Consider the following 20,450-nt stretch of genomic DNA (forward strand, 5'->3'; position numbering starts at 1 on the left):
ACAAAGATGGAAATGAAGGTGGGAAATCATGAAGTAGATTTAGTGAAATTGACCATATATGGAAGAGGCTAGAAATAGAAAAAGGTGTATTAGAATATTGTTTACCTTTGTGTTTTTAGTTTTTTGGTAGAGATCCTTTTGAAAGTATTAAATGTGTACTTTATGTTTTGGGTAGAAGGTGACAAGTTTTAACATTATAGTTAATTGCTATTTTTTTTTAAAGTTCCCTGAAATGTTTTGGTCTGGGTAGTGTTTTTTGGTTTCTTTCTTAATGTCAGAATTTAGTTTGGGTGGGAACTTAAACCTCCTAAGGGTGTTTTCACTAGGTTTTTTTTTGACTATTTACACTGATTTTTTTCATAGATATTCCGTAATTTTCATGGGTAAAAATTATCTTTCGAAATGATTATTTCTATTTAGTTTCCCCATTTGTTTTGAGTTATATGTTCAACTTAAAGCTCACATCATGCATCTTTTAAGAAAAATTTTGTTACTTTTTTAGGGGTAAAAAAGATCTAAAGTCACTGCTTAGACTTTAATAATAAAAATGATTTTCCTAGAACTACAAAATTAAAATACTTATTTTTAACTCATATAAGTAATGATTTTGGATGAAGGTGTTAATAAGAAATAGTAAATGCAAATGCCGAGGTCACGTATATTTTCATTCTTAGTATGTTGTCATGGGAGATTATTTTTTGTTTAGACATCCTAAAATGTAATAAATGATATGCTGAAGTGGGTTGTATTTGTAAATTTACTTTTTGCATATTCCAGATTCAAGAAAATTTTCATAGGAGATTGGCATGTTGCTACAACATAGCATTTCAGAGCAGTTGTTAGGCTTTCATATAATGTAGTTGCAGTGGATATGTTGGAATCATACTGTAGCTGTGTACATCATTTCCTATTGCACTTTCTTATTTAGCTTAATTTGAAGTTTACTCAATTTAGGGAGTTCCCTGGCGGTCCAGTGGTTAGGATTCTGAGCTTTCACTGCCGTGGGCCTGGCTTCAATCCCTGGTCTGGGAACTAAGATCCTGCAAGCCACACGGGTGGCCAAAAAAGAAAAAAAACGTTAACTAAATTTATAAAAGTTTTTGATTTTTAGGGATTTTTAAGCATGGTCCACCTCGTCATAGTGAAACGAAGGCACGTAACAGGATATTACTAAGCCAGTCCAGTTTGTATGTGATTATTCCCTGTAGACAAATAAGAAATCTCATGCTGTTAGAGCTTATCTGTTTCCTTCCACTCCTTTTGTAGGTGTGGGACATATCTATTACTTTACTAGAGGAAAATGAGAAGGAGGGAGGCTAGAAGAAATGACTCCTTAACTGGCTGTGAGAAACCCAGTACCATTTTTGTTGGCAGTGCAGTAAACGGGAGAGAAACCATCTTAGTCAAGGAGTTTGTCTCTTCCTACCACTGCATGAACAGACTGAACTCACAGATCTTCTTTGGGGTCCTCATCTTTCTTCACTTTCAAAACCTCCTAGGTATCCTAGTTATAGAGACTGTGTAGGGATTATGCTTAAGTAGGACATGTTGTGGTTTCTTTTTATTAGAAATAACTGCTCATTTTAAGTATTTGGACTCCTTAAAGGTAAGGGTCTAAGTAAATCTCGGGGATAAATCAATCACTAGAGAAATTTCTACAAGTTTAGAAAATGTTCAGGCAAGCATTTTTCAACAACAAACATGCATTTCTACCAAAAATGCTGTCTTTAATGAGGAATGTTTTAAGTTATTTATATTACATATATTAAATACATACAAATACATCTAATTTACTGCTGCTTGTTAGGCTTATTATAAAAATTTGTCTTGTGATGGTCATTTTGTAGTGTATAGAAATATTGAATCACTATGTTGTGCACCAGGAACTAACATAAGTGTTGTAGGTCAATTTTACTTCAAAAACAAACAAACTCATACAAAAAGAGATCAGATTTGTGGTTACCAGAGGTGGGGGGTGGCGGGAGGGGAATTGAAGATAGTCAAAAGGCACAAACTTCCAGGTATAAGATGTAGAAGTACTAGGGAAGTGAAACATAACTAATATAATTAATACTGCTGTGTTACATATGGAAGTTGAGAGTAAATCCTGACTTCTCATCACAAGGAAAAAATGTGTATTTTTTCTTTTATTTTGTGTCTGTATGAGATGATGGATGTTCACTAAATTTATTGTGGTACTCATTTCATGTATGTAAATCAAATCATTAATGCTGTACACTTCAGATGTATATAGTTCTGTATGTCAATTATATCTCAATAAAACTGGAAGAAAAAAAGCTATGAATAACAAAAATTTGTCCTGATAATATGTTTTAAAAAGAGTGATGGGGTTTGTAATACTTTTTGGACAGTTGTATCCATCTATTTATCTATCATCTATCTATTTTAGTAGAGCATCATTATGTGACTTAGGGCATTTAGCTTCTAGTTCTATATGTGATTCACTGTTTGACTTTGGAGAGATTGTCTAACCTTCCTGTATTAAACAGAGTTAATTACTTTAGCCTTTTACCTACCTCACAAATATGATATGAGTATTATGATGCAGACTATAAAAAGTGCTTTGTGTACCTCAGAATCATTAAATATAAATGAAATTTTATGGTTTTTGAAATGTGAAAATATGTTGAACTCTTTTTGCAAAAATATTTTACTTACTAATGTTAAGCGCTGCTGCCTCTTACAAAGTAATCAGTCTAGTGCATGACAGGGTTAGATTCTCCTTACAGGCCCTATAGGTAGGGACAAGAATTGCTAGTGAAAGGACTTGGTGTGCAGTTTCTGTGAGTTCAGGTCTTTGTACCTGACTGTGTTTCATTTGACTGTGTTTCATTTCTGAGTATGATGGAAAAGGCAGCAATAAGGTTCATTGAGGTCATTTTATGACTCGGTGGTCAGCGGGTGTATACTTGGGTTGAACTCTAAAGTTTACATGCTGCTTATAGGTTTGCAGTCCTTATCAAGTTAACTCTGACTAGTAATCTCTGCAGTTGCTCAAATGGGAAGAAAAATCACCATGTAGCAGCTGTTAGATCACATCTCCCTGATAAATAAACTACAAGGGTAAAATGAGAATTTTGTAAATATGTTCTTAAGATCAAAAAGTAGTGATAATTTTCTGAAATGTATGTAGTGGCTTTATAGAATTGGTGTGCCTGTAAAGTCCTGTGGGACTTGTTTAAGGAGACCGTTCACTGTTTCATAGAAAGAGACTTATTTTGACCTGAAGACTTCTTGGCAAGTTATAGTATACTAAGTTAGGAAGGTATTTGTTCTTATGTCCTTTGGTCCGCCTCCTAAATATTTCTGACTTCATTCTCTCTGGCCCAATTGTTGTAGGCTAGAAGCCATATATTGCTTTTATAGCCTTATGTTTCCTACCACTGTCTTGTCTTATCCTCTCACAGTGTTGTTACTTCATTATTAATCTCTTTTTTTAAACCATTTGCTATTTTGTACTATAATTATTTGTTTTCATTTCCATCTCTTAGCCTTGTGACTGCAGGGCAAGGTCTGTCTTGCTCAAAGTAATTCCATTACCCAGCAAGATGCTTGGCATTTTGTTAAGACTCAGTAAATGTTTAAATGAATCAATGTCCTCATATGTATACTTAGGTTGGTCACAATTAGAAAAGTAAGATTTTGTTTTAGTAGTCTAATTTTCTGGGTGTGCTTAGCTGGGGGCTACTGCACTAGGAGCCATAGTCCAAGTATCACAATGAGATACAACTGAGAGTCATATATTTTCCTCTCCAGATAAATCTAGGGATATTTTCTTCTACATCATATTCATTTATGAAAGCCCCTAATTAATGAAGGGGAATATGAAAGCTTTCATTTGAAAAGAAGTAGAAGTACCAATATTTGTGTTTCTTAATATGAGTTAACAGGTTCTTAGAAATTAATAGTTATTTATTCACTTATACTCTGATAAAATGAACTCAGATTTTACTTATTTTTCCAGTACTTTCTTATCAAAGGAATATTCTGAACATAGATCTCAGTGTCAGACTTCCTGTTTTTTTACTTTTTTATAAGTAGAAATAAAAGCATTATTGCATTACAGAAAATGTAGAAGGGACAGAAGAGGATAAAATTATTTGTATATATTTATTTCTAGTTTCTCTTCTGTGTATGAACTTTCATGTAGCTGTAATTAGACTCAAATGTAAAATTTTTTAAAAAATTTTTTTATTTTTGGCTGCATCGGGTCTTTGCTGTGGCACGTGGGCTCTTCGTTGCGGCGCGCGGGCTTGTCTCTAGTTGTGGTGCGTGGGCTCCAGGGCACATGGGCTCTCTAGTTGAGGTGCACGAGCTCAGTAGTTGTGGTGCGCGGGCTTAGTTGCCCTGCAGCATGTGGGATCTTAGTTCCCTGACCAGGGATTGAACTCGCATCCCCTGCATTGCGAGGCGGATTCTTTACCACTGGACCACCAGGGAAGTCCCTCAAATGTAAAATTTTTTATCTTGATTTCTCCAGTTGACGTTAGCATTTTAATATTTGTGTATTGTTTCTATAACCATCACTTTGGATGCCTAATGTTTCATAAACATTCAACAGTAAGAGTGGTTACTTTGACTTTACTTTTTCTGTTAAAAATAATGCTGTTTTTATATAGTACACGTATATGTATTTAGTGTCTCTTAGGTACCCATAATATTTTCTACGTTTGGCTTTATTTCCTGAGGTTTGTTTCCCATAAGTACAACTACTAGTCAAAGAGTATGGACATTTTTTTTAAAATTAATTAATTAATTTCTTTATTTTTGGCTGCGTTGGGTCTTCGTTGCTGCGCGCGGGCTTTCTCTGGTTGCGGCGAGCGGGCACTTCTCTTGTTGCGGAGCACAGGCTCTAGGCGTGCAGGCTTCAGTAGTTGTGGCACGCGGGCTTAGTTGCTCTGCGGCATGTGGCATCTTCCCAGACCAGAGCTCGAACCCGTGTCCCCTGCATTGGCAGGCGGATTCTTAACCACTGCACCACCAGGAAAGTCCTGAGTATGAACATTTTTAATGGCTGTTGATGCACATTAGGATCAGGTTTTTTTCCTGTGGCCCAGTAGCGTAGTCATTAGTTGTCTCACCTCTGAAACAAAAATCACACTGAGGTAGAACTTAAAACAGCCCACATTCAGAAACATGTAGATTTTTCTGAAAATGGATGAGGTTTAGGTAGCCTTGGCTTTTTCCTAAAGTAGTTAGTGGTGTTTCTTGGCTTGGGGCTTAAGGTAAGGGAGAACCTTTACTCTTTGTTCTTGGGATTGGGTATATGTCTAAATTTGTAAAGCTGAGGTGCTAGCTCAGTAGATGTGTCAGTACCTGCAATGGAGATTTCATTTAGAAGGAAAAAGACAAATTTGAGGTTTTTACAGATAAGACATTTTTAGGACAATATTTCTGTTCACTTCCCCTGATAAAAATTAATTCTAGTCAATTTTTATTTTTTAAATTAAAAGATAATTGAAACGTTCTTAGGACGTTATTATGCAAGATGTGAATTTTAAGGAATCCTCATTTGTAACTTCCATTAAACTTTAGGAAATTTCTTTTGTTGGTTCTTTATTTTAACTGAAAGGTGATTATTGGTTGAGACTTACATTAATTTGTTGTGCAGATAAACATTAGAAAAATGTATATGCTGTGATAGATTTTACTTGCATGGAATTGCAGCTGAGTTTTAGTTCCACAGGTAAGCTGTCTGCCTGATCTTGAATGGATCACATGATTTGTCTTTACATATTTACAGATTTAGGTATCTATAAAATGAATAATAATTGATTGATTATGCTGTTAAGGTCTTTTAAAGACTATAGTAGAATAGTAATTTTAGGTGGATATTATTACCTTTTCTAATCTCTTTGTTATAATGGAAGCCCCTTTTTGTCTAGAAACGTGTGTATTTATCATAGCCATGGCTCCAGAATTTTAAAATCTCTTTCTTTCCAAAATGTACTTGTCCCTGTAGTTAAACAGAAATGAATTTCCATAAGCTTTGGTTACAAATGAAGAGCTAAAAGGTTTTAAATACTCTTCTTGGGTACTGCTTTTTGTGTAAGAGAAGTAGGAAGTGGCCCTGCATTTGTTTTGTAATCTATCAAGGATCTTAATCATGCTCAGATTTTTGTGACACACTTCTGGAAGTCTTGTTGGGCTACTATTAGTATTGGTACCATAGCTGCTACACTATTGTAATTGTCAGTTTTTAAAGATTATATGGTAAGTGGTGATGAAAGAATAAATAAGAGCAATCATAAACGTACAGAAAATTACAGCAAAAAACTCCCTAATGTATTTAAGTTTCAACATGACTCATTATTTCAGACTGGCAATTTCCTTCACGGTGCACTTTATGGATACATATTAGGAGCTGTTAAATTTAAATGGTCCCATTCCTTTGTCTGTAAACATGCTTTTGTATTTGGTGCAGAATTCTAACTATCAGTTATTAACAGTCAGTTGTTCACTCACATTAAACAAATATTTAGAATCTGTGATCACTCTTTTTTCTTGGTGTCTAGTCTTTTTCTACTCTTTTACCTTCTTGTAACTATTCATCTTGAGGTTTTTTTTTTTTTTTTTTTTGGCTACGTGCAGGCCTTCTCTAGTTGTGGTGCACGGGCTTCCCATTGTGGTGGCTTCTCTTGGTGCAGAGCACAGGCTCTAGGGCACGCGGGCTCTAGAGCGCAGGCTCAGTAGTTGTGGTGCACGGGCTTAGTTGCTCTATGGCATGTGGGATCTTCCTGGACCAGGGATCGAACCCGTGTCCCCTGCATTGGCAGGCAGATTCTTAACCACGCGCCACCAGGGAAGTCCCATCTTGAGTTTTTTTGGTTTTTTAAAAAATTTTATCTATTTATTTTTGGCTGTGTTTGGTCTTTGTTGCTGCCCATGGGCTTTCGCTAGTTGTCGCGAGCAGGAACCACCCTTCGCCGCGGTGCGCGGGCCTCTCATTGTGGCTTCTCTTGTTTCAGAACACGGGCTCCAGGCGCGCAGGCTCAGCAGTTGTGGCTCGCGGGCTCTAGAGCTCAGGCCCAGTAGTTGTGGTGCACGGGCTCATTTGCTCCGCAGCATGTGGGATCCTCCCAGACCAGGGCTCGAACCCGTGTCCCCTTCATTGGCAGACGGACTCTTAATGACTCCACCACCAGGGAAGTCCCCCATCTTGAGTTTTAACACTATCACATCAAGAAGTATTTCATCAGAAGCAACCTAACTCTGCATTTGTTTTTCAGAGTCTGAATACTAAATATATGTATAAGATATCTGGGTTTGTTTAACTCACCTCATTTATCCAGTAATCTGAGTTTTGCCTGTTTCTCACTAGATACTTCATATCCTTACCCAGTGTTATACCTGTTAGGTCGTGAGACTCCTTGAAGGTCCCTATAACATCGGGGAAAATAACATTGCTTGTTTTCTTCCATTCTTACTTATTTTAAAAAATCCTTTCTCTCTGTGTTTAGAATATCTTCCTTATCCAGGATCTGAACTTTCTAAGTAAAGGTAGAGATGTAATTTCTTTTTCCTCTCCTCCATTTGAATGTTGATTAGAACTATACTGATCAAACGTCTTACTGTTCTCAGGAGTGAAATGAAGTCTGTCTACACATCTCTATTTTAAGGTGTTTATGGAAGTGCCAAGGTGGGCATGGCATGGGTAACATTTTTTGAAGGTGGAGATGCTATATATCCATTTTAGAATTTAGCAGTTGGATTTACTAAGGTAATCTGTTCATAATTCTCCAAAATGTAGTAGTTTTTACTTAAAAATTCCAGCTTTCTTTTAATTAATATGTAGCTCATCATCTGTATACTTATACTCCTAGTGCACTTTGACCTTTGCCCATCATTTTTTTTTATAGTTTTGAGTTTTGTAAAATTGACAAAATTACAATTTGCTCTCTTAGAATTTGGTGCATAAATGAGCATGGATATTTAAAGAACCAGCCTTGCCTGAAACAGTGTTAATACTGACAATGAAAAAAGTCTATTTTATTGGAATTATTAATTTTAAAAGTATACATTACACTAGAAAGGAAGTAAGGGTGCTGGTGCTTGTTTTTTATTTACTAATCTCATAAAGTTATTGGAAATGTGATTGATACCTTGAACTGAAACTTTTTAACTTTCTGATTGATGGTAGAGGCCCAAGGATTATAGAATAAGATTAGTTAGATTTGAATAGTATATTATAGGGATATGATCACTTTGCTTGCATAATGATTTTATTTACTGTCATTCTGAATTTTTTCATTTTACCTTCACAACAGTGCTGTGAAGCCACAAAGGTTATGTTACTTAAATGTACATTTATGGGGAAAATAGAATATAAATATATAAGTGTGTGTATAAATATTTTTTATAACATGGAAACTTTATATTTCGTGTAATATATATAAAATGTTAAGTCTGGCAGATTGCTACTCAAGGATCATGTGCCGCCCTGGCATAGGAGATAATTTTGAATGTCAAAGTCAGGTTACTACTGACTAGAAAAAAAAAAAGGGACGTAGACAATGGTTATCTCTGCTGCCCTTTCACCACTTCTCTTGTCCTTTCTGTTCTCCCAGATCTTTTCTTTCTTGCTTATAGCTGCTGAAGTGTTTGCCAGTAAAATTTAAGGTGACATCCTTCTTGTGTTCTCACTTTTTATCTTAAAAAGATCCTTAAGATACTCACTGAGAAGATTAGTAGTGGAAATTGATTGCCGTTTTTAGGTGTTGGTGCTTGGGGTTATAGGGAATGGGGAAAGCTGTCGCATCACACTTTCCCTGCTTCTTCCTCATCGATCATGTGGAACAGATAGTTCCTGAGGATACTCATAGTGCTTCTACAGGCTGGGAGTCAAGCTGCAACTTAAGGGTCCATTGCCACTCTTTCCCTATTACCACTGAGAGCAAATAAATGTAGATTTGGTCCAAAATGCTGAGTGTGATTAGAACATTGAAAATAGGAGACATTATTTTATAAGAATAAGCAGAAAAAGAAAAACTTACTTGTACTATATATATGCTGTTTGTTAAAATAGTCGCCTTTGTTTGCAGTCACTTTTTAAAATAAAGTTTTTGACTTAAAGCTTTCTAAAATAGGGGTGACTTCATTAATGACATCAGTGTTTGAAAAAAAATGTTTAAAAATTTTTGTTTTCTCTTTGTTTAACTAGATGTGATGCTGACCCGTCAGCCTTAGCCAACTATGTTGTAGCACTGGTCAAGAAGGACAAACCTGAGAAAGAATTGAAAGCCTTTTGTGCCGATCAACTTGACGTATTTTTACAAAAAGGTAATTATTATAGGCCTTCAACCAAGTATTTAAGTAAAGATTTTAAATTTAAAACTTCCCGATAAAATCTTGAAGATAAAGCTTGAAAGGAAGGAAATTGGTCAGGGTCCTTTAAATACTTGAATATACCTATTCATGCTTAATTATTTATTGTGTATTTTGGCAAAACTTTTTTTCCCTTTCCTTCTCTGCTTCTCTCCTATATTGAGGCAGTGGTAACTCAAATGCTTTTTAGGTGAATGAATCCTTTGCAGCTTGTGGTAGAGCCTGGTTGATGGTTGAGGGGTAGCAATTTAAGGATAATGAAGTTGCTTATTCTTACTGTTTATTAGGACAATGAAGGTATCTGTTTTTCTTCTTCTTGGGTGGGGCTTCTTGATATGCAAGAAGAGATGGGCATGATCCTCTTCTCTTTGTGTCTTTAACTTCATCATCTTATCAAAGTCTTGTCCGTAGTCTGCGGAGCTTACTAGGGGCCTCGCTGCTGCTTCTCTGACCTCATCTCCTACCATTCCCCCTCACTTTTTCTATTCTAGCCATATTGACCACCTTGCTGTTTTTTCAGCATGGCAGACATGTTCCCAGCTCAGGGCTTTTGAACACTGTTTACCCTTGCTTGAAACATGGTTTCTTATGGTTTCTGGTCTCTTCTCAAATGTCATCTTCTCGAGTGGTTTCCCCTGAGCATCCTGTATACAATATAGTATACCCCATGCCCCTAATCACTCTCTCCTCTTCCCAGCCTTGCTTTATTTATTTATTTTTTCATGGCACTTGTTACTCCCTGTCATGTTATATGTTTATTTGCCTGTTTATCTGTGTGTATCTCTTTCCCCACCTCCCCTTTGTCTTTCCATTTGTTGAGATTGGTGACTCAGAACCTACAGGCTTGGCATGTAGAAGATACTCAGTAAATATTGTTGAATGGACAAACAGGAATGTGGATAATTCATACTTACTAGTTGATCTAGCTGTTGGTAATGAGACGATACCCTTTAACTCAAATATTTAGTGAGAAAGAAAAGATAGTAAATATGGCTTCTCAATCTAAAACACAGGATTACATATTTTTGGGGGCATTTTTAAGGCTTTTTATACATAATAAATCTAATACAGTATTCTTCCAGTACCGATGAGTATTTTCTTTTCTAAATGTATTAATTTATATTACTTAGTTTTAATTAAAGATAGTCATGATATATGTCTTTTAAATTACAAAAGTAGTACCTGTTTTAAAAAATGCTTTAGAAATACAGAAGCATTTGAAGAAGGTCTTCTGATCATGAGGGCTTTTGAATGGTCTGATTAATTTGTCTTAAAGTTATGTGTAACAAGAGCTCACAATTTTATAATCATGGGAAATGCTTACTGCACAAATTAATAGCATAAAAAAGTTTATGAAAAGATGCTTTTCTGAAGAAAAATTAATTTGACATTTTAGAAATAGCTATTTATGTAAAATGTGTAGTAGTTGCAGTGTAAGCAGAGTCTGTGTTGTACTTCTAATATGCTCTTTAGCTGTTCCTGAGGGGTAGGACCAATGAAAGTGATTTAACTTTGGTTTGAATAACATAATATAAATATTTTGACATTTAATTGGTAATAAATTCATCTGTTTCTCCCCATTCAATTAGTCTGAAGAGTTACAAAATAGAGCAGCCCTTAAGTAAAACACAAAATGATATTTTCATATCAATTCTCATGTCAAAGTTTATTTTTCAACTGAGTTAAAAATATTTTTAATTAAATTTTTGAGTAGGTAGTACATTTAATCTAACAATATAAAGGTATGCCATGAAAAGTCTCTCTCACCTCATCTGCTCCCTTCCCGCCTCCAGTGCACAACTTTGTCATTTTTGTGTCCTTTCAGGGTTTTTTTTAATGCAAATATAAATAGATAAAATATTTAATCTTATATCTTTGAGAGTTGATATTATCAGTACGCATTCTTTTTATAGCCACTCTGTGTTCTGTTCAGTTGTCATATAATTTATTAAATAGTCTCTTATTCATGGACATTTGGGTTGTATCCAATCTTTTACGTACTCAAACAAGCAATCTTGCATATAAATCATTCTGTACATGTGCAAGTATGATCAAAGGGTTTAAAACCCAGAAGAGGGGTTCTCCCCCATAAGGGTTAGGCTCATTTTTAGTTCCAACAGCAGTGTATGAGATGTCCCACTTTCCTCAGCTTTGCCAATAGTGTTGTCAAACTTCTGGTGTTTGTTTGTGTAACACTTACATATTATTTCTTCTCCTAGAGACTTCAGGTTTTGTGGATAAACTATTTGAAAGTCTCTATACTAAGAACTACCTTCCACCTTTGGAACCAGTTAAGCCTGAGCCAAAACCACCAGTCCAAGAAAAAGAAGAAGTTAAAGAAGAGGTAATGCAGAGTTTTCTTTTGCTTGTGGGCGCTTCTTAGATCTTATTACCAGTATCATTCTTAGCTGGTAGTTGGCCTCTTTAGAACTCTCTTGATGGAAGTTTCTGGGTTTTGGGCATGGTGCAGATTCTTTATCAGGGCTTCTTAGTTCCTTGGACTTGAGGAGTTGGAAGAATTTCAGATAGCTTGTTTAGTGTTACAAGAAATATTTTAGTAATATTGAGGAGTTCAGGGAAATCTTTTCCAGTGACTTTTAGAAAAAGAAAACTTGGTTAAAAATAGGCTTGACTACCTCAATGAGAAGCACCGCAACGAAGAGTAGCCCCCGCTCACTGCAAGTAGAGAAAGCCTGCGCAGCAACAAAGACCCAACGCAGCCAAAAAAAATAATAAAATTTAAAAAAAAAAAAAAAAGGCTTGACTGAAAGTAAAGTATTAATGAAACCTCAAGAGAAATCATTACATCATTTTCATGTGAAGAGAAACCAATTCTTCTTTTTTTAACCATATAGTTTTTTTTAGTTAATGGAATTATAAACATCACTTTCAACATAGGAAAGAAAAGGAAAATAAATGTTTCTACAGTGTTGAAGTATAAAAACATGATTTAGATGCTAGTCTAATTGTTTGAACCAAGGAGGAAATTTTACAGAGTTCATTTGTAATTCTTTTTATATATAGATATCATAGTATTTAGTATTACATGATGAGAATATGGGCTCCAAAATTAGGCTGTATGAATTAAAATAGTAGCTTTAAAATAAGTTATTCTTTGTTTCATTTTCACATCAGCAAAATGATGATCATAGTAGTACTTATCTCATTGAGGATTAAATGAGATTTATACACCACCCCCCACCCCGCACCCTAGTCCAGTGCCTGGCACATAAATGTTGGTTATTATATAGAAGTACTTCCCAACTTTTGTTTTTTTTATAATTATTTAATAAACTTTTTATTTGGGAATAATTTTAAACTTACAGAAAAATTACAAGAATAGTACCCAAAACACCTGTTTGTTATCTACCTGGATTCATCTATTGAAGATTTGCCCTGTTTGCTCTCTTTATATATCCTCACCCAGAACTATTTTTTTCTGAATCATCTGGGGGTGAGTCAAATACATCATGACCCTTGATCCCCAAATACTCTGTGTATTTCATAAGAATAAGGATATTCTCTTAGATAACTTTAGTACCGTTATCAGTTTCAGTAACTTTAACATCGATAAAACACTTTTAAAAAATATTTATTTATTTATTTGGCTGCACTGGGTCTTAGTTGCGGCATGCAGGATCTTCACTGTGGCTTGCGGGATCTTTTGGTTGTGGCATGTGAACTCTTAGTTGTGGCATCCAGGATCTAGTTCCCTGACCAGGGATTGAACCCAGGCCCCCTGCATTGGGAGCATGGAGTCTTAGCCACTGGACCACCAGGGAAGTCCCCTAACATCGATAAAACACTTTAATCTACTGTCTGTTTTCCAGTTTTGTCAGTCGACCTAACAGTGTTCCTTTTTTTTTTTTTTTTTTTTTTTTTTACAGTGTCCCTTTTTTATAGCATGTTTTTTTTTCTCTCCAGTACAGGATTCATTCTGAAGATCACATGTTGCATTTAGTTGTCATTTCTGATACATTTTTATCCTCCTTTTTTTTTTTTTTGTGGCTACACCATGCAACATGCAGGATCTTAGTTTCCCTGACCAGGGATCGGACCCATGCCCCCTGCAGTGGAAGCGCAGAGGCTTATCCACTGGACCACCAGGGAAGTCTCTTTGTTACAGTTTTAAATGCTAGCTTGATTGAACTGATCCAACATTAAAAGAAAACAAAAGGTAGCTATACTTAATTAAGATCACTTGAGATTACTGTCACTTTTTTGCTTTTGGCTCATGCTCTCTAGTTGTCTCATAAAGTCTTTTTAAAATAGAAGGGGCATGCAGCTAGAGATTACCATACTAAGTGAAGTAAGTCAGAGAGAGAGACAAGTACCATATGATATCACTTATATGTGGAATCTTAAATAAGGCACAAATGAACCTGTCTATGAAACAGCAACAGCATCATGGACATGAGAACAGACTGGTGCTTGCAAAGGGGGAGGGGGCTGGGGGGGGGTGGATTGGGAGGTTGGGGTTAGCAGATGTAAGCTTTTATATATAGAATGGATAAACAACAAGGCCCTACCGTATAGCACAGGGAATTATACTCAATATCCTATTATAAACCATAATGGAAAAGAATATTAAAAAAAAAGAATGTATATATATATATGTATAACTGAGTCACTTTGCTATACAGCAGTAATTAACACATTATAAATCAACTATACATCAATTAAAAAAAAAAAAAAGAAGGGGCTCCCAGTATGTTTCTTCAAGTAATGGAAATAGGAAGAAACTTTACTTCCATACTTGATAGTGTGTAATTTTTGGTTTAAGGTATAGGTTAGGGAATTCCTGGCTCTCCAATGGTTAGGACTCCACGCTTTCACTGCCGAGGGTGCGGGTTCAATCCCTGGTCAGGGAACTTAAAAAAAGGTATACGTTAAATCTTTTTATAATAAGTTAAAATTTTTGCAGCGTATGTCCTTTTTTACAGTCATTGAAGGTCAGTGGATTGGAAGTGTCTGTTTGAAAGACAGCTCATTTGAATATGAGGAAAATTGCATTATTTTGAGTTTCGAAAGAACAGTTTAAAAAAACCAAATTGTTGCACTATTTCATTTTGTGTCTTTGTAGTAAATTCTAATTTTGAAAATTATGAAAAATGGATTTCAGCTTCTGTATATGTATAACTACCCCAAATGATGCTGCCTGGCATTTTCCCCATTTTCCAAGCTTTTATACGTAACTTAATTGTCATTACTAACAAATAATAGCTTGTAGAATAGTGTGTAAATATGATAGTTTATAGTAATTGTTAGATAACATTGAAGGAAGGGGATTTGAGGTAGCACTGCCTTTGGCTAATTATCTCTTTTTCTGGTCTGTGCTCAGTTGATGCAGTTGCTCTGAGCACGGGAGCAAATCTGAGGACTAGCAGTTTTAACTTTCTTCCTTGGTCCCCAGCTACACGGTACCATCAGTTTTACAATAAAACTATTGGTCACACAGGGAACCAGGTGAGAGAATTTGGATCATTGGCACAACTCATCCTGGGGCTGGAAAAACACTTGGTATATATGTGCCATGATTTATGAAGCACAATGTGTTCTATCTGCGTTTGGAAAATTACTTCTGAATTTGCTGTGGTTATAATTAGCTGTCATCAAACCCTTTACCCTGTCTGTTTGAGTTCATGAACATGCAAAAGAATAATCATGAAAATAGTGGATCTTTGATATTATAATTCCTTATTCACACTATATCACAATCATCTGAAACGTTAGAAGGCAGTTTTTCTTAGACGCAATGCATGGATTTATGACTGGAAATATGAGAGCCTCTGGCACAGTTTTTCCCCTGTTTGGTTTTTCTGAAAGTACCTTTATTTCACTTAATTAAAAAAAAAACAGCCCTGTTTTAGAGAATTTTCAGTACACATCAAAAGGAGACAGAATAGTTGAATGAATTCCCAGTATTCATCACCCCAGCAGCTCATCAGCCCAGGGCCAATCCTGCCTCATCCACATACCTGTTTAGTATACTTTTATATCTAAAATGGTCCAGTGGAATGGAGGCTTTCACACTTGTATAGCCCTGATAGACGAAAATAATAAATAATTAAAACTTCTTAAATATGTGTGTAATGATCAAACTTCTAAAAGAAGATGTGAGGTAGAAGAATTTAAGTCAGGTGGACAACATAGACGAAAAACTTTTAAAATTAGCATGTCTGGTCATAATCTGATTCTATAAAGAAATTTACTTTTCATATTCTTAGAATACTAGGCTCAAAGTAGGTAAGGGGTTTTGGAGTATGAAGTCTTTACATATACTTCATATTAGTTCAAGAAAAATATGACAGTTTAGTGCCGTGTAACTCATTTCAGAGTAAAAGTTTTAAATGTGGAAAAACATATCCTTACCGCAGGAAGTTCTGGAAATTTTATTTAAAATAGAAAAGAATACAGATTATTTTTGTTTAACTTATATAAAAAGTTTTTATTATGAAAATGCTTGAAAGAAGGCAAAATGTAATGAGTCCCCATGAAGCCCTCATTTCATCTTCAATAATTATAGATCCATGGGCAGTCTTTTTCTGTACCTTCAACCACTTTCCATCCTCTTAAATTATTTTTAAACAAATTCCTGACATCATATTATTTCATCTGTAAATACTTAGCAGGTATCTCTAAAAGGTTATATTTTTAAAGCCCCCAAGTATTCTTTCTTTTTTTTTTTTAAATTTATTTATTTTTGGCTGGGTTGGGTCTTTGTTGCTGCACACGGACTTTCTCTAGTTGTGTCGAGCGGGGGCTACTCTTCGTAGCAGTGCACGGGCTTCTCATTGCAGTGGCTTTTCTTGTTGCGGAGCATGGGCTCTAGGCATGCAAGCTTCGGTAGTTGTGGGATGCGGGCTCAGTAGTTGTGGCACGCAGGCTCAGTAGTTGTGGCCCTTGGGGTCTAGAGTGCAGGCTCAGTAGTTGTGGTGCACGAGCCCTTAGTTGCTCCGCGGCATGTGGGATCTTCCTGGACCAGGGCTCGAACCCGTGTCCCCTGCATTGGCAGGCGGATTCTTAACCACTGCGCCACCAGGGAAGCCCAAGTATTCTTACCATGTATAAAAATAACAGTAACTCCTTAATATCATCAGATACTGAGTGTTTAAATTTCTATTTGTTCATAAATGTCCATTTTTTTCCCATTTGTTTGAATCAAGATCTAAATCAAGTTCGTTGAACTGCCTTTTTTTTTTTTTTTTAATTCCCTCTTCCTCATTCTCTCTCACTTCCCTCTCCCCAGGGTTACTACTACTCTTATTTCTAATACCATGTACTCCTGTTTTTTTCATTTTATGCAACAAGAATCACATAGACTTTTTTTTTTATCTGTACAAATCAAGCATTTTATTTAGTTATATAGCAAGGGAGCACTCCTTTATTCTCCACTTAAATACCATGCTTGAGATTTAAAATCATGTTTGGTAGTGTACTGCAGGATGCTAAATAAGACTTCACCCATATTGCTTTGGATTTCTTGATATCTTTTTATGTTTTCCATCACCCATTAGAACGATTAGTTTAACTTCCGTAACCTAAACTTGACACTTCCTGGATGTAGAAGTCATACAGTCCTTTGTCTAGCTTCCTTGTTATGAGATTCATCCATATTGTGCATGCCCTTTGACTTTTTTTAAACAGCTTATTGAGGTGTAATTCACCAACTTTACAAGTCACCTATTTAAAATGTACAAATGTGATGATTTTTATTGTATTCAGAGTTGTGCAGCCGTCTCCACAATCCATTTTAGAACATTTTCATCCTCCAAAAAAGAAACCCTATACTCATTGTCATCACCTTCCAAGTGCTTCCCTTCCTAGCCCCCACCCCAGGCAACCACTAATCTATTTTCAGTCTCTATGGATTTGCTTATTCTGGACATTTCATATAAATGGAATTATACAGTATGTAGTCTTTTGTAACTGGCTTCTTCCACTTAGCATAATGCTTTCAAGGTTTCTCCAGGTTGTAGCATGTATCAGTACTTCCCTTTTTTTTCATGGATGAATAGTACCCCATTTTATGAATATATCACATTTTCTTTATCCAGTCATCAGTTGATGGATATTTGGATTAATAGGCAAATGGTTAATACTTTTTGCCTATCATAAATAATGCTGCTGTGAACATTCATGCACAGGTTTTTGTTTTGTTTTATGTTTTTATTTCTCTTGGCTCCTTTAACTTTTTAAGAATAGTTTTTCCTATTAGAAAAACTAATTAGAAAGTAGTTTAGAAAATTAGTTTCCAGGACTTCCCCTGTGGCGCAGTGGTTAAGAATCCGCCTGCCAATGCAGGGGACACAGGTTCGATCCCTGGTCTGGGAAGATCCCACATGCTGCGGAGCACCTAAGCCCGTGCACCACAACTACTGAAGCCCGTGCGCCTAGAGCCTTTGCTCCGCAACAAGAGAAGCCACTGCAATGAGAAGCCTGCACACCACAACGAAGAGTAGCTCCTGCTCGCCACAACTAGAGAAAGCCTGCGTGCAGCAACAAAGACCCAATGCAGCCAAAAAATAAAAAATTAAAAAAAAAAAAAAAAACGAAAACTAGTTTCCTAAAATTAGAAAAATTCAGAGTGAATTAATACATGTCCATCAAAAAAACCTTAGAAAATACAGAACAGCAAAAAGAAGGAAAAAGTTCTCCAAGTTGATGTCTTTTAAGTCTCTTTATATCTTTAAATTCCCCCTTCATACTTACCTATATATCTCTCTCTCTTCTTCCTTTCTTCACCCTCTTTTTTTCCTTAAATTTTGTTTTGTTGAAGAAACTCAGTCATTTGTCTTATGGAGTTTTGACTCTGGATTTTGCTGATTGCATCCTCTATTTCCTGTAAATTGGTAGAAAGAATGATTTTTAAATATAGTCTAATAATTGTAGAGTGTTTTTGTCAGCACCATATGGTTGCCATATTGTGGCTGCCATTTTATGTTGCCTGAGTTTTACTAAATTGTTATCTTCTGTTCCATTCATTCACTTGCTTATTTGTGTATTTTTAAGTGAGCTTCTCCATTAGATGGGCATTTATTTACGTCTTCCAAATGTCTTTACTTCATTTCTCTCTGGTAAAGGCCATATATTTGTTTTGAGATTAACTTCTGTTTACAAACTATAATAGAATCACTAGTTCTCTATTTCTGGCCAGTCTTGACTGTTAAGTTTTAAAAGAAGCCTTAACATTTCCAATAATTCCAATACCATTTTTCCATAATTCACATGAAATACTTAGTTTTATAGCAGTGGTTAACTTAACCATTTGTTCCCAAAACGTTTTCTGTGAAATAAATCTGAAGTTCTCCTCAAATGAATTAATGTGTGAATATATTTTGTAATTAGGAAAACACACACCATTTTACTATATGATACTTAGAAATAGAGATTTGCTATTTTTACTGTTTCGGTTTAAAGAATGAGTTGCTGTTTTCCTCCTATTCTCTATCTTAAGTTAGCATTTAAAAATTAACATATTGCTGTTAAAGTAATTTCAGCATCTTTTTTACTTCTTCCTGTTGACCAGCTTTTGGGGATGTGATTTGACTTCAGTATTTCAGTATATTTGTGCCCTCTTGTGTGCCAGAAAAATTATCAGGTGGATGTGTTTTATAATTTATAGAAGGACTCTTCTTGTTTCTAATGAATATTTTCATGTAGGTATTTCAGGAGCCAGCAGAGGAAGAACGAGATGGCAGAAAAAAGAAATACCCTAGTCCCCAGAAGACTCGTTCAGAATCTAGTGAACGAAGGTTTGTGTTTATTTTTAATTAGGAAGACATTGGTAACTCACTTTTCAGTTACCTTAGAAGGGCATTAAAGGGGTTTTTAACATATGCTCTACTCCTCTCTCTACGCTGATTAAAGAAAGAAAATGTTTTTCCTTCCATTCCCTCTGTTTTTTGTCTTTGTCATACTTTCTCTTCCTTTTATAAACAGTCTTCATTATGTGCTTTCCCCAAGAGCTCAGGGGTGGGAGCAGTCTCCTTAGAGAGTATTAATGAAATGTTCCATTTTGTTAGGGGTGCTCAGTATTAAAATCATCTGTAGCATTTTCTATTACAAGTAGTGCAGTTTATATGTTGAACCATCAGCCTACCATCAAAAAATTAGTCTTTGTTTAGGAAAACTTTGTTTTGAGCCTTTTGTCTTTTCTAGTTTTAAATATGTTTTTCTCTTACCCCTCCCCATACTTTGGATTCACCTCTTTTTTTCATTTCTCCCCACCCAGTGTACTTGAAGGGAATGTTTTTTTCTTTTTATATAATGGATTAGAGGAATTATATGGTGGTTTTATGGCTTTCTGGAAAAGTATAGAAGCTATGAATTTTGGTGAATCAAGGAGGATATTTAATACTACTGATTTGTTTTCAGACTTGGTTTCTATAGCGTACATATGGCTTTCATATCTGTGTATTATAGGACACGTGAGAAAAAAAGAGACGATGGCAAGTGGAGAGACTATGACCGGTACTATGAGCGGACTGAATTGTACCGTGAGAAGTATGACTGGAGAAGAGGCAGGAGTAAGAGCCGGAGTAAGAGCCGAGGCCTGAGTCGAAGTCGGAGTCGAAGCCGGGGGCGCAGCAAAGACCGGGATCCCAATAGGAATGTTGGTGAGTCCATGAGGCTTCCCCAAAAAACTCTGTAGTTGCTTATCTTCCTGTATCACAAGGGTGCCACAGTGTCCCTTAAAAGTAAATGTACCTTTAATATGTCTGAACAATGTAAAATCTGGAATTGTCTCAAAAAACTTGATTTTTGTTAGAAAGACAAGGCTCTATGCTCAGGTTGGAGTCAAAGGAGTTTGACTAAAAAGAAGCTATCCATAAGTGTATCATAATATGTGAGTAGACTTAAGTCATATTGTATAATTGAAACAAATGTCCTTTAGTCAACAAAGCTGTTACTGGAGGAAGAGGGTTGCCTGCTCCCCTACCCCCACCCCCGACTGAAAATAATTGATTTGCTTTAAGGTTGCTTAGAGTATTTAAAATTGAAAAGAAAGAAATTTAAGTAGATTACTGGGATCCCAACCACTGATCTCCCAGGATAGCAGTTTGGAAGTCAGTTCTTGGATAGCATTCTTATTAAATATCAGT

The 20,450-nt window shown here is 35.8% G+C and overlaps 1 protein-coding gene across 2 annotated transcripts in view; it reads left to right on the forward strand.

Moving 5' to 3' along the window:
* The window catches only part of RBM27 (RNA binding motif protein 27), a 64,087-nt gene that overhangs the window by 2,024 nt on the left and 41,613 nt on the right, over nucleotides 1-20,450 (forward strand). For both annotated transcript variants that reach the window (XM_061188294.1, XM_061188295.1), the window contains exons 2-5: nucleotides 9,182-9,300; nucleotides 11,565-11,689; nucleotides 19,009-19,100; nucleotides 19,771-19,964. In XM_061188294.1, the coding sequence (XP_061044277.1) occupies nucleotides 9,182-9,300; nucleotides 11,565-11,689; nucleotides 19,009-19,100; nucleotides 19,771-19,964 (530 nt within the window). The remainder of the gene's footprint in view (nucleotides 1-9,181; nucleotides 9,301-11,564; nucleotides 11,690-19,008; nucleotides 19,101-19,770; nucleotides 19,965-20,450) is intronic.

Source organism: Eubalaena glacialis, chromosome 4, assembly GCF_028564815.1.
Source record: "Eubalaena glacialis isolate mEubGla1 chromosome 4, mEubGla1.1.hap2.+ XY, whole genome shotgun sequence".
Lineage (NCBI taxonomy): Eukaryota > Metazoa > Chordata > Mammalia > Artiodactyla > Balaenidae > Eubalaena > Eubalaena glacialis.